Source organism: Chlamydotis macqueenii, chromosome 2 (assembly GCF_036417535.1).
Source record: "Chlamydotis macqueenii isolate bChlMac1 chromosome 2, bChlMac1.mat, whole genome shotgun sequence".
Lineage (NCBI taxonomy): Eukaryota > Metazoa > Chordata > Aves > Otidiformes > Otididae > Chlamydotis > Chlamydotis macqueenii.
In genome coordinates, this window is record NC_141557.1 from 88744630 (window position 1) to 88760113 (window position 15484).

The window sequence follows — 15484 nt, forward strand, 5'->3', positions numbered from 1 at the left end:
GATTTCATGGGTCAAGCTTCAAAAACCACTCGATTAGCACCACGAGAGACCCCTTGTGACCAGCCAAGCATAGGCTCAGCTGTGTGGTCAGAAGGCATTGTGTTTCAGCATCTTCTCTTCTTGTTCCCGTCCAAATATCTCAACTAGGACCTCTGAGGACTGGGCAGAATATATTTTATATTATCTATCTTTGTGCTGCTGACAGTGTGGCTGTGGAACTGCATCATGGGCTGCAAAACCCTTCTGAGAATGGAGGAACCATTTGGGTGATTAGCCCAGGCTGACCTCCTCCTTGTGATATTTATTCTGAAATAACTGTGAGGTCAGGTCAGATCACAGACCTGTCTAGCACAGTATCCTCTCTCTGACAGTGGCCAAGAGAGAAAAGTACAGGAACAAGACAGGCATGTGAAGTTACTTTTCCACACTACTAAACCACCCTTCAGCAATTAGTTGCTTAGAGGCTTCCTACCCCAGAGGTGGTCTTAGTGGACTCCTCTCCCCAGGCAATTTCTCTAATCTCTTATTGCCTCCCCAGGCAATTTCTCTAATCTCTTATTCAACGCTTGTCAAGTTCTGGCATCCAGCACATCCTATGTCAATAAGTTGTACAGTTTCCCTACGTGCTGTAAGAAAAAAATACTTCCTCTTACTGATTTTGCATCGCCTTCCCTATAATTTAATTTGCTGCTCCCTGTTCTTTCATGAGAAACATAGGAGAGTGAAGAATCATTCCTTAGGCCAGTCATGATTCTGGACTCTGCTCGTGCTTCTGCGACTGATGCTCTTGTTAATACTCAAGTTAATTAGTTTACAATCAGTCTGGGAATTTATATTTTGGTTTCAGTTTCATGATGGCATTCTAGTGGGTAAAGCACTCAATAAGTAATACTCACAGAACTGCTAGTGAGGTGCAAGTCAGGCCAGAATGACTAGTTTGGAGAAAAGGAAGGATAGAGAGGAAAAATATTTTTTTTTTGTCAGAATATGTGTTTTTGTGTGTGTGTATACAGAAATAAAAATGCAGGTGTTGTTGAAATAATGTGGTAGAAATTAGCAGTGGAAGATGTTGAATAGCTTTGAAGAGATGGTGATTCTTTCGCAGCAGATGGCTGCTGAACAGGTGTGCTGGCTCAGCTTATGCCATCTTAATGATAATGTTCCCCTCCTTAGGTCTTGAACTATCAGGTGATAAAGGTTTGATCCTAGCAGTGCTAATCAAACCAGATTGTGCTTTTCTCTGCAATTCCACTTTGGGTTTCTGAATTAATGATATTGTCTGAATCAGAGAGGAAAACAGAGTGAAGAAAATGGTCAGCTCAGTTTCCATTACCTCAGTTTGCTACTGAAAGCAGCTTGCTGATTATAGCAAGGAGAAATGTTTAGTGCTTATTAGCTTACTCTATATAGGGAGCTCCTGTACTAAAATGAGTTATAAAATCAAGATATAGAAGCATCATAATTTGACAAGCTTTTAAAGCTTTTTATTTGTACCATGCTGGTGTTTAAGCCATTCACAATTTAGAATTAAACCAAAGTTGCACAGACTTCTCTGTCTTTGCTAATCAGAATTTTGATTCATTTTCTTCAGAAACTTTATTGCATACAAAAATTTCATTTTATGATACTGTTGAACACCTCCATAAGCCAACATTTTTTTTTTTTTGCAACGGTAGTTCAATGGTGTCTGTGTAGAGATGCCAGAAAACTGATCAGAATCAGTGATCTCTCGTAAAATGTTGCCTCAGGTTGGCTGTCAGCTACATTGAACACCCTTGTTAACTATATCCATCTTTGTAACATCTTTTTTTTTTTATTGTCACATGTATTTTTTTTCAGGGATAATGCTATGCATTTAAAACATTTAATTAGAGATCTATTATGTGCCAGTAAATCACTTCAAAGCAAATCAGCCAGCTACTCCTTTGGATTCCAGCTTATTCTGGACATCTTTTGTGGAACACCACTGTTCATCTGTCAGGGCTTACTGCTCAGTGAATATTTGGTACCCTGCAACTTGGACCCAATAGGACTTAATTCATATAATGTCCTTCGGGAACCATCAAACAGGACACTGCATCAGGAAAGTTTCATCTTACTCCATTTCAAGCAGTTCAGTGGTTGCCTTTGACTGCAACAAAAAATAAACAAAAAACCTCAACTAAACACAAAAAACTCTACAATAATTTATTTCTAATGTGGCTTTTCATACAGTGCAACTTCCTATGCAGAGGCTGTTGCTGTCATACGTAAAATGTAGCAACTATGATTTCATTCTACACAAACAAATAAATAGGATTCTTCTCTGAGAAGATCCCTAGAAATTATATTTTTAATCCATATGAAATTCTTAATAGAATAAAATCTGCACTCTAGAATTTCTCATTGTAGAAACTTGCACTGCTCTGAAATCAGTGAAGACTTTATTACTTTATACCAACAGAAGTTCTGGTACAACAGAAAATCAAAGTTAAAGCACTTAGATTGCTATACGCGTATTACAGATGAGGAACACGTGGTGCTTCATGTGAAGTATTTTGCTAGGAGTCACTCAGACAGCAGTTAAAGTGGACATAGGTCTCAGAATAGTACTTTCTATTTTTTATTACACTTTGATATTCTGTAGAATTTGTTTTCTGTATTGGAAAAGGGCAGCATCATAGAGTGTGCTGTGATACATGCTCCTGCTTTGATCACATGGAAATGTGCTTCACACCTGTCAGATCCAATTAACCCACCCAGCTGGTACCCTGAATCACAGGTTGTACACAAAAAGATGTGGGAGAGGAGTGAATTGGTGCAAGGGAGTAAGGCAAAGAATAGTCACTAGAAACTGAAGAACTGTAGTAAAGGGTTTGGTGGTGGGTAATCGTGGAGCTGAGGAGTGATGAAAAGGAAGTAATGCTGGAGTGAAGGAAGTGGGAGTGCTGGTCAGTGGGAAGATAGAGGAGGTGGCAGGTTTCTGGAGGGATGTGGGCAATGCAGTCTGATCTCCCTGTTACTCTCCCAGCTCTGCCTCTCCATTCCTTACTGGCAACAAGGAACAGTAACAGCAGAGGAAAGCTCTTCTAACTTGCTCCTGCTGCTCTTTTTCCCCTAATTAACTGAGAAGGTGAACGCAAAAGGAAGACCCTTAGCTGCAAAAGAGGGCTGGGAGGGGAGGGATGTGGCAGCAGCCCCGTGTCACTCCATCTCTTTGCTGAGCTCTGCCCTTCCACCTCACTCTGGGAACTGGTGCTGCATCACTTCCCTCACCTAAGCAATGTGTATAAAAACACGGTTGCCATTTCGGTGTTTATGAGTTTATTGCAACTTCCCCAACTAAATATTAGCAGTGAGTAAATCTAATAAAAAAAATAATGTGTTGGTTAGATTGCCTGTACTTAACTTTTATCACATGTGTGTTGCGGAGGAGAAGTTCATTTGCTAAATTATTCTGAGACAGATTGTGTGGCCATAGAGCTAAAGAAAATTCATTAACTTTACTGTGTCTCTAAATAACTCTATAGTTGCTTTTGTGTATCTGTAAAACACAATTGTCTTCATATTGCTGAAATAAAAGCTGTGCAGCTTTGTTAAAAGATTTGAAAAATAATGCTACATGCCCATTTTTCTCATTAGAAAAGTTAAGGACTTTTTTTCTTCTCTCTTTGTGATTGGTAATCTTCGTCATAGTTTTTTGCTAACCATTCAAAGCAATATAGTAATTAAAGCATCCTTTGCATCCTTTGGTTAGCATAAGTTCAGGTATGTTGGATAGTGAAATATCCTGTAGTAATAAAAACATAGGCATAGCACATTCTCTTTTATTTCTGTTATCATTAATTTAACAATTTTCTCATTGAAATTCTGTTGTTCAGTATTATAATACTAAAATCACAGTGATAATACAGTAGGTATGCATTGTGTTATTTGACATAATCATTATAGAAAAATCAATTGAAACAAATGTTCTGCCTGTCTTCATAGTGTAGACAAATGGATTTATGTTTCTATGTATCGTTCTCAGGTTTGGAAATGGCTATTCTGTCAAGGTTTGGCTTAGTAAAGAGATAAGCTATCAAAGAATGATTTTGGACTGTCTACAACTGCAATTTCCTGGAACACAGTTTAAGGTATGGCTAGAACTCCTCATCATAGTTTTTGTTCTGTGGCAGAATTAAGTATGGGCTTGTAAGATCTGTATATACATGTTTGGCTATATTGATCTGTTTGGCAAAAGTATGTATGAGCATCCCTTTTATTTTCCTATTAAGCAGTTCTTAAAAATCTGACTTTTAATATTGATAAAATCAACTCCAAATAGTTATTTAGGCAACATAAATATAGAAGCCCTTTCTCTGAGCGAAAATATCCTTTTGCTTTTCTTGTTGAACTCACCTTTGTGTTCACCTGAAGTAGGAGTGCAATGCAGTCACTGAGAGTATTTGCTTTGTTTGCTTTCTGATAAGGTCCGTAGATGATGTCTCTCAGTCTGTACCAAAATCTTTCAAAAGACCTATAGTAATTAGATTCCAAGAAAAACTCTCAAAGCTCTTTAATTTGGATTTTTTTTTTTTTTTACTTTATATGTGTTCAGGAAAAGAATAAAGTAAAACTATGACCATCTTAGATATGAACCTGTTTTTGTATAAGTTGGGGGTGGGGGGGAAGGTGTCTGTATATTCGCTCAGCCTTTTCCCACACTGCATTGTAACAGCATTTGGACTATTGGATTAAAAACCTATAGCATAAAGTTGCCCTAGGTTTATATGTCTTTTATGAGATTAACAAAATCTCATCTCAGAACAAGCACAAAATATGTGCTCTGAGTATGAACATTTCTTTGTGCTACCAGTGTGGATAAAATACATTCTTGTTAAATACATTCTCAGATTTTCCATGTTAAACTTCAATGAGAGCCTGTTGAAACTATACTGGTTAGAAGCAAGTGTAACCTCATTATAATGTACTTTTATGTATTTCTGTCATTTTTCCTTGTTTTAAGGGACAGCATCTTAACCTGCTTGAGTACCATGTACCACGAAGTCAGGGATGCTTAGCAGAGCTCTTCAGAGTCCTAGAAAATCTCAAAGTTTTTCTCCAAATCAAACACTACTCCATTAGCCAAACCACATTAGAACAGGTAATTTTTTTTCTTTTTAAATCTTTTTCCTTTTTCTTTCTTTTTTTTTTCTTCTAACACCTTCCTTTTTTTTTTTTTTGTCTGAACGTGCTGTGTACTGTAATTATTGATGTAATTGAATACTGTATCATTTGCTGGATTACCCACATGTATAAGACAAACCAGCAGTTCCAGGTTATCTCAGGTCTACACAGCAGTTTCATGAACCCTACTGCTTTTACACTGGAGGTTATCACAGTAAAAGCATCACAATAAACCACATATTTGTACTCTGCGCAAGCATAACCAGTGCTTAGACACATCTAGATCTGTACGAAATGAGAAGATGCGACTGTGAACTGCTACCTCCACAGTCCAAAAGTTGGGATCTTACCAATGCCCTTGAAAAGGCTGAACCAGTCTCTGCAAATTACAATAAACCTTAGACTTATGGGACATTTTCCTTTGGGAATTTTCTTTTACAGTGAGTATCATGCTGTACATTATAGAACAGTGGAAATGTACATGCAGGCAGAAGAGATCCCAGTTCTAAGGACTGTGAAATCCTATTTGTGCAACAACAGAATAATGGCAAGGACGGTGTTTCTGGGTGGTTGTGATGTGTTAGAGCATCTTCATATGCAAATTCTTATTATGCGTTCTGGAAACTAAGAGTGTTACATCTAGTCAAAATATTAATTTTCCACAGGAAGATAGATGGTGTGAACTTATTCTTCTTTCCCATGTGCAAATTTTAAATGAAATATTCTGATCTGTACTGATCTATTAACTACTTGTAAATTATCTATTCACTGAATGGCTGAATATAAGGTACTTTCAGCCTGTTGACTGTTCAGGCATTATTCACTCAAGCTTACTTCCTCTCCATTATTCATGGTGATTCATCACCTCAGTCACCTACCCTTGTTTTCTCTGGCTAACGAGTGTCAGTTTTAAACAGGAAAATAGTTCTGAATAACAAACACCTTTATAATGCATCCCGAGTTTGTTTGCATATGAATGTGATCATTTGAATCAAGACTAGCCATCTTTCACTCTCCATTCCTTGCTGTCAGATTGTTGTGTGATTAAAAAGCAAACAAGCCTTTTTGCAGTAAGATGTTTAAATAAAAAAAAAACAAGAATTCATATTAGTTGTTGAATCATCGCTCTGGAATGTTCAGAAGTGTACTTTCACCTTCAAATACCTGGACCCTCATATGTGATGGTTATGGATAGAAACAGCAGGCCCAAGTTCCTTAGGTCTGTCATTTCAAAGAAAATTAAAACAATTGTTTCCCACTAACTTATGCAGCAGTAAAATATAATTTTCATACGTAAGTTATTAATTTTAACATTATAATTCATCCACCACTATGTTAGCTGGAGAGGTGAAGAGGGATTATTTATAGAGTTTACAAAACATATCTCTAGAGGGGTTCCCACCACATAAACTTTTAATTTTTGTGTCACAAAAGCTTATGAAAGCAACTGAAAAATATAATCAGCTATGTCTCCAAAGTTTCAGTTCAAGTGCTGTTATTTTGAAAGTCCTACTTTTTTCATGTCTTACAGGTATTCATTAATTTTGCTACACAACAACAAGGAGTCTCACATACTTCACAAGAATCTCCTGTTGTTCATCGTGACCACCTGCCAGTCTAGGCTCAAAATAGGATACAGCTTCAGCAGCATATATGTGTGTGTATGTTTGTCTACATATATATATGCACATTTTACATACAATAACTTTACAGCTGTTAACAGTTCATGTGTGAGAAACAAATACTAGAAGCAGAGGTGAGTTTGCATTTGTAGGCCAGAAGGAATGCTACCAATTTTCAGTAAAACAAGAAGCTTGTTACCTGCAGACCAAAAATCTGCCAAAAAGTAATGATTTTTAATTAGCTGGAATTTTATAATTGGAATTTTATAATATAAATGGCCTAATTAATGCAACTTTGTGTAAAAAAAAAAAAGTTATCTAAAACGTCACAGTGTATATTAGAATTTTTTTTTGATGGTGGATCTACATTTATTTCACTACAGTAATCTTCTCTTGCATGCACATTTTACATCTAATTTTTACATTACAAGGCAAGAAAAATCCATTGAATGGTAGCAATAGCTAGAATATCACCCAATATTTGTATTTAATAGCACAAATTGAGAGCCTTTTGACTTTTGTATTAATTCAGTTCTATGTTGTGACAAGCTAAGTTAGTCTTTTTTTTTGTAGGAAGGATGCACTATATTCCGTAAGGTTTTATGTTAAAGAGGCTATTAGTGTATTAGTCTGCCTCCCAGTTATCTTAAGTAAATTTAACAAGGTTTCATAAATCATACTTGACAATGAGTTTTCCCTTCTGCCTGTAGGTTGCTGCAAGTATCTCAAGTATCTTTTTAATGACCTATTTCCTTGTTCTCATCTTTTTGTTTCTTTTTTTTTTTTTTAAAAAAAAGGTCAACATTCTTTTTATTGGGCATGTTAAAGGAAAATAAGATAAGCATTCAGACATTGATCAATAAACCCTTCAATAAATGTAAATTATGATGCTAGATACTTCAGACAAGGCCATACCACAGCCTTGAGCCTATGCGTAAAAGAAGTGAACATTTAATGAATAAAATCTCCATGTTAATTTTGATGGGAGAAAAAAATTACAAATTTTGGAGTAAACTGCTGCCTCTTCCAAAACAAGTCTTTGAGACTCCTGTGAAAAGAAGCTGATGCCACTTTTATTGGGCTATGTTGTCTGATAGTTAAAATTGTAGAACTAATGACTTAAAAGTGAATTGTTGCAATATAATTCTGGGATGGGCTAAGCAGGGGGAAGTGTACTTTGAGATGGAAGAATTTGGTTTTAAATGGACAATTTTGTAGTGCTGTTGCTCTAATTCCATTCTATATGATGATAAGATGTTAAAAAATATATTTGAGTTTTAGACTTTGCAAGCTGACTCAGAAGACTGTTTATTGAGACTTGAGTTGTTGGTGTGGTTTTGGCTCACTATGCTTTTTCAAAGTCAGAATTCTGGTTGCCTGTTTCTGTAGAGGTGAAATTAAATCATGGAAAAATTTTAAAAAGTGAAGATTTACACACTTGGTCTGCATGTACATATGGCTCAGATTGAGTGAGCTTACGAAACTGCTTGCTATATACAGTCTGCTGCATAATATCAGAACTCTGCCTTACTCCTCAAGATCCAAAGCACTGAAGAGTCATTACACTCCAACAGTCGCTGTCCTGGTAGTTATACCACGGCAAAATGGGAGGGCTGTGTTTGAGGTGAAATCGGTTATCTTTAATTCCTACATGAGGCTGGGAGCGGAAAGTTTCTAAGGTCCTCAATCAGAACAAAAAAAGGTCAAACTTACAAAGCAGAGTGTGAAAGAAGTAGTGGAGGTGAAAGAAAAAGACAGCAGATGTGGGGAATTTGGGCAGAAGGAGGGATATGCTGTCTTACGTGTCCTGCTTAATTTTAAGATCTTGAGGTGGGACAAACTGAAAGTACAAGGCACAGCCAAGCATCTTTGAGTCAAAGTCTGAGACCACTCATCGGGAGAATATTTCTGAAAAAAATAGAAGGGAAAGTATGTGAAGAACATGTACACAGGGCTTTTTTTTTTTTTTTTTTTTCTGTTGGTGTGTCTAGATCTGTAAATTGCTGACATTATGATTGATTGGCTTTCTTTGTTTTTATTGTTGTTGTTGTTGTTTTTATAAACTAGCATCTCTCTCTCAACCATCACAAGTCCTTAAAAATACTGAACTGTACACAAAGAAATTTAGAGGATGGATTTGGGAAATGAGATGGTGCCAGTTCTCAGGGTTTAAGGTAGCTGAGCCAGAAGATCCCATGTGTGTAAAATTGTGACAAGAGTGCCTATTCAGAAGTGTGCCAGGGAATTGTTTTAATAAAACAGTCCTGCAACTCACTTAGACCAAGGAAAGCATAAAAGTGTACAAGATTCACTGTGGTGAGACTGAAAATCAGTGACTTGGCTGAATGCTTAGATAGGGGAGCTTTTTCAGGGTTTGGCTGTGTAACACTAATCAAATGCCATTTTTTTTTTCTGATTAAAATATGAAAGATTATATTAGTTCAATAGATGAATGCAATAAATAAGGTTTAATTCAGATTAATGGTTGAGTAAATTCAGTTAACAGTGTTTTTCTTTTTTCAAATTGCTTCATATGCATCTCAGGAGACACAATTTAAATCAGGCAAGTAGCAAACAATGTCTGTCTACCAATCCTTTATGGCTGAAGAAGATCAAAATCTAGTTGATTTCTAGTGTACTGGATCCTGAAGTATGTAAGTTTCAAGACAAGTCTTTGAAGATTCTTGGAGTTTTCGGTGGTTGTTGGCTTTTGGGGTTTTGTTTGTTGTTTGTTTTTTTGAGGTTTTTTTATTTTTTAAAAATTCCTAAACTAAGAGACTGGAGAGAAAAGGTCATTTATATGTTAATGATGAAAGAATTATTAAATTTATAAATCACACAAAAATATTTATTCTTCTAACAGCCCAGGATTTTACATCAAAGACAGCTGAGGATTTTAAACAATAACTTTTCTTGTAAGATTTTTGTTAGGGAAGCTTCATGTTTTTTCAGCTGGAGATTTCTCTGACTATGAAAGTGTACCCTTAACCCTGAAAGATAAATTAGAATTAGGCTTGAAATTAGAAAATCAACTGAATGTCTGAAATGCTCAACACTAAAAGCAGGGAGATGATTTTCATAAGGGTCTATTCCACTATCTAAGAAGGGCTTCTGCCAACCAAGGAACACATTGTTTCAGGCCCTAATTTAATTTTCAAACCCTTATAGAATGAGGTGGGCAAAAATAAACTGTAGGACTGAACTTTCAATCAAAGGACCACAAATTCAGCGGAGGTGGAGGAGTGGTAGTAGTAGTGGATGGATGTCAAAACTCATGAATTGTCATTTTGAATCCTGCTACATATTACATTTCTGTATAGATTTTTGTCCTGAGAAGAAAGAATTTATTTCTCTGGTTTGATTCTATCATGACCAAAGATGATAAATTTCCCCCAGGGTAGTGGAAGGTATGTAATGTGATTTCCAGCAGAGAAATTGGACACTTTTTGAGCTTGTTTGTGTTTGTGAAATTTGAATCATTGGGGTCTGAAATCTCATAAATTAGGGAGTTGAATCTGACTCTTGCTGGAACTACTTGACTCCTAGATCAGTTTAAACAAAATTTAGGTAAGGATATTGCTTTCCTGGTCTTTTCCTAGTAAGTAGTAAAGCTGACAGTTTGTTTTATTCAATTTAATGCGATTTAACATTTTTATGTCAGCACTTCCATATTTTTTTCTTTCTAAAGAATAGGGAGATCAAAGCCAGGAGTGCAAAGATCTTGCTTTAAGTGACTGAGAGCTGACTAGGTCAGACAGCTTTCCTGGGACTTAAAACAACTAAAGAGAAAATCCTTCCTGAGTTGCGTGTTAGATACTTACATTACAACTAAAACTGATGCTGCAAGTGCAATAATAAAGGTGGGCAGCAGGTACGAAGCAGAAATCACAGCTATCTTATTCTTGCAGAGGAAGCAATGGTCTGCTCCTATCAACAGGCAAGGTACTGCTGAATATTTTGATGGATGAATTCTCCATGCTGAATAATGATATGGATCATTGAAAGAAATAAAAGCATTTTCCTTCCTTATTAAATTTTAGTATCACAGTGAATATTGTTTCGACGTAGAAGTTTATGCACATCTTTAGCTTAGATCAAATCAGTGAGGTTCATATCTGTTTTCCCAAAAAGTACAAATGGAAAAAAAAAGCAAATATATGCTATATAAGCAAATGGTTAGATCAATAGCTGAGATTTCCATTTACAACTAATTTATTCCAGCTATAGGACACCATACATGCATAATTTTGCTGCCTGTTAGAGTGCGGGTGCATGCCATGGACAATTGAAAGAAGTGCCTTGGGGTTCAGCTGACTATGAAGTACCCAGCAGGAAAAGAATAGGATCTGCTAACGCACTGCAGTGTGAGATAAGATGAAACAGGAGTCCTTCCACTCTCATACTGAAGCAATAAATGCTAGTTTGTAATTAAATGTACTGCATATAATTCAAGAGAAGTATCAGAAACATTTTTCTTTCAACATGTTCTGAAATAGAGAAATTGCAAACTTTATTCCATATAGCATTTTGACACAACTTTTAACTCCTAATCTACATACCTTACTATAAGCAATAACCAGACTCCCCAAAAATCTCAACTTTCCCCTCAGATTTAAATCTTTTGACACTTGATTCAACTTTTACAAAACATAAAAGTTCGTGGAGATTTTTTCTTTAATTTTATTCAGAGCTGATTCTTAAGACTTTAATAATTAGAGCTGAGAATTTGAAGTGTGTGACATTTATTCTGAATCAAATGGAATATGCATGTAATGATCTAGTTGAGAAGTTGTAGTCATCCAGTACTTTGTAACTAATGATAATTGTCTAATAAGAAGAACCTGAAATTGTTTTCTTACAAGTCTGTTATTATGAATAATTCTGTTAGTAATATGTGAATCCAAAAAAGGTTGAATCTAAATGAGAGAGTATTCTCATTATATGAAAGGTAAGAATCAAGGTCACACATAGCATTTTGAAGTGTTGTTTTACTGTGTGTTTTTTTTTTTTTTTTTTCCCTGTCCAAAGTTAACTAAGTGATTAGAAGTGGCACTTGTCACTGGCCAGCTATTCACTGAAAATGCTTCTTGATGGCGCAGAGCTGAGACTGTTTAAATACTGGTCACTGAGACAACCCTATGTTCCCACTTCAGCAGTCTCTTGTTTGCTAACTGCATGTTTTGTATGAACCAATAGTAAAAGTTAATGCATAGAATTGTATTGTATTTTCAAGATTGTCTTTCTTTTCAAGCTGTGGAATTAGAAATATATTTTCTAGATGTTCAGCAACTGGGTGACATAGAGGAATTTAAATGTTTCCATATATGTCGTAGTTCAGCCCTGATTAGGACCAGACTACGCAGTATCTCTCTCGCTCCCCCCACCCTCCGAGAGAATAGGAGGAGATGATATAAGAAAAAACGGCTCGAGGTTTGAGATAAGGACAGGGAGAAATCCTTAAAGTTACTGTTACGGGCAAAACAGACTCGACTTGGGGAAAAGTATTCATTTATTTCTAAAATTAGCAGGAGAATGAGACAGGGAACAAGATAACCTCCCCCCACCCCTCCCTCTTCCCGGGCTTAACATTATCTCTACTACCTCCCCTCCCGAGCGGCACAGGGGGTGAAAAGGGGAATGGGGGTCGCAGTCAGTTCATCACGTGTTGTTTTACGCCGCTGTGTCATCGTCAGGGGAAGAACTCCTCGCATTCCTCCTCTGCTCCATCGTGGGGTCCCTCCCACGGGCCACAGTCCTTCGTGAAACTGCTCCAGCGTGGGTCATCTCTTCCACGGGGTGCAGTCCCTCCAGAACAGCTGTCCCAGCGGGCCCTCCACGGGGCCACAGCCTCCTTCAGGCCTCCACCTGCTCCGGCGTGGGGTCCTCCACGGGCTGCAGGTGAATTTCTGCCCCTCCGTGGACCTCCATGGGCTGCAGGGGGACAACCTGCTCCACCATGGTCTTCACCACAGGCTGCAAGGGGAATCTTGGCCAGGAGCCGCATTACTCCTCCCCCTCCTTCTTCACTGACCTTGGCGTCTGCAACCGTTCCTCACAACAGGCTGGCAGACGCCTCTCAGGATCCTTTTTACATCTTATTCACTTCTCATCTCCTCTCCACTTCTTGCAGCCAGGCCGGGCCGAGTTGGGCCCAGTCGGCTGCCCGGCGGGAGGCCAGAAGGTGAGGCCTGCAAGGCCCAGAAGGCTCGCGCCTCCCCCTCTCTACCCCGCTCAGTGTCTTCACATCTTCCTTCTCTTTCTGTTTTCCCCTTCTTAAATATGTTATCGCAGACGTGCTATCACGGGACATTCTGCTATCAATTGGCTCGGTGTTGGCCAGCAGTGGGTCCGCCCTAGGCCTGGCTCAGTCCATTGAACAAAGGGGAGCAACTTCTAGCAGTTTCCTACAAAAGCTGCCACCTTAGGGCCCCCCCGTACTAAACAAAACCAGAACAATATATAAAATGTTTTAAAGTAAATTTTAAGAATACTATTTCAGAAATGTGTTACAAAGTTATGAGTTACTGTGTATATATACTCTATAGAAGTCTATCTTTAGTCTAAATGCAAATAAATAAGTCCACAATTCTATATTTCTAATTCTGAATAGGATAGTTTTAGCTTTAAGCCATTTGGACACTTGTGATTCTACAGTTTTGACAGTTATCCAAGCTATTTCTATTATTCATGCTAATTGTAAGAAAAACGTAACTATTTCCATCTTTAAATTAGAATTCTGGCAGTTAAATTTGATTTATCCCATGATATTGTTCATGAATTTGAAGTTGGGCTTGTCCCAATGCCAGGCTAAATGATGATCAAAATAGCACAGGAACTCTGGTTGTTGGAAGGATGGGAGACGTGCTGTTGAATGGATATTTAATCTTGAGCCCCATGGTCACTTTATATTATGAGGAATGCAAAACAACTTATAACAAGTGAGTACTATCCAAAAAGTTTAGTTAGAAATATACATTATTACAAGACATTCTAGCACCCAGATGAAAAGTGCTATAAAACAGCTGTTACAACTTTTCATGCATCTGTTTCCTGCTTTTACAGGAAACCAACAGGCTAGCCCAGAGAAACTTGACCTCTTTTCCCCATTACAAACTCTTTATTGGAATACTACTTTACAGCAGAGCTTTGAGTATTACAGGTAAACAAATAAAAATCTTCCAAAGCGAGTTTCAGATCCAATGCAAACACATACTAACAATGTCTTACAGCTCTGTTTTTCTTTTAATTCCTTCATATCTACACTTCTGCTGTGTCAAAGAAGCAAATGTAAGCTGGATCAAATGGAGAAGGTGATTTGAGACATTTTATACAACAGTGTATTGTTATTTCAAGCAAATTTTGGTAGATAAAATTGGACAATGAAGACTGCAATCCAGTTGCCTAGTGTATCCTGAAGGCATGACAGTCTATGGTTTCAAAAACTTTCAATATAAATAGTCAAAAATAGTTTTATGAAATAAGAACATAAGCACAGAATTACTAAAACAATTCTGTGGGGTTGCAAAGGAAGATAGTGGCAAAATTAGGAAAATACCCCCCCCCCCCCTTTTTTTTTCAAGATTAGTAACGGACATATGCAGTCTTGTTACTGAGTTTAGAGACAGCCAGTTATCTGAGTATCTGGATTTTTTCAGTCCATTGGTCCATAAGACAGATTTCATTGTATTTAGGACTAGAGAAAGACTCTGTAGCTCAGTGGATTTGAAAATAAGCCACATTTTCAGTTCTTCAAATCTACCCCATGTATGCATCCAGACCAAAAGAGAGAGAGTAGGAGAGGAAAGAGGAATGAAGTAAAGGAAAGAGGGAACAGAGTGAAAGAAAAAAGTTTTCTGAGGGAGAATTTGTATTTCTGTAAGACTGAAGGGGAGGAACCTTGGAGGTAGCCAAAGAAATAGAGAGAGAAATAGAGAGAGGTCATGTAAAGTATTCTGGGGAGGGAAGGATAGGACTTTTATAAGATAACAAAGAAAATCTTTATTGCCAGTGGAAAAGAAAACTGACAGAATATGATATTCTTCTTCTTGTTAACATCTATGAACACTGCTAGGCCAAGTTTATTTTGCATTTGGAGGGTTACTCTCTTATATGAACTTGGTGGGTATTGTGTTGATCACCTACAATCCTACTCGTTTCTAAGGTCTTTGTTTTTTTGTTTGATTTTTAATATCCTGTTGCCCAGTAGAAAATATGTGATGAAACACTGACACATCAGGATGGCAGAATTCTGTATTCCCAGGTAAGCATGAAGCAATAGAGAGTCAGGACCTGACCTTCAGTAGAAAGTGGGCTACTTCAGCATCTCATAGAACTTAACACTATGTATTAATTGCTGTATCTTGTGCTGCTTTTTTTTTTTTTGCCAAACGAAGAGTATGAAGAGTAAGAGTTAAATTCTGTTTTCTCAAGAACTTCATTTGCTGTGTTCCCATAAAAGTTCAGTCAGGACCTGACAAGACTTTTGTAAAATAGATTATCTTGCCTGTTGTTCCACAAAACCAGGAGTTGGTTTGGATCTTCAAGCAGACATAATGAAAAGAAAAATCCCGCACATTTTGATGACACCAAGCTGTGTGGTGTGGTCGACACGATGGAGGGACTGCATGCCGTCCAGAGGGACCTTGACAGGCTGGAAAGGTGGGTCCATGCAAACCTCATGAAGTTCAACAAGGCCAAGTGTAAGGTTATGCATC

General features: G+C 37.4%; 1 protein-coding gene across 1 annotated transcript in view; it reads left to right on the forward strand.

Annotated features, from left to right (window-relative positions):
* Positions 1–6769, forward strand: part of LOC147601720 (ATP-binding cassette sub-family A member 13-like) — a 145943-nt gene extending 139174 nt beyond the window's left edge. Inside the window, exons 42-44 of the mRNA XM_086741487.1 lie at positions 4010–4115; positions 4988–5125; positions 6680–6769. Of these exons, the coding sequence (XP_086597613.1) occupies positions 4010–4115; positions 4988–5125; positions 6680–6769 (334 nt within the window). The remainder of the gene's footprint in view (positions 1–4009; positions 4116–4987; positions 5126–6679) is intronic.
* Positions 6770–15484: the final 8715 nt, after the last annotated feature.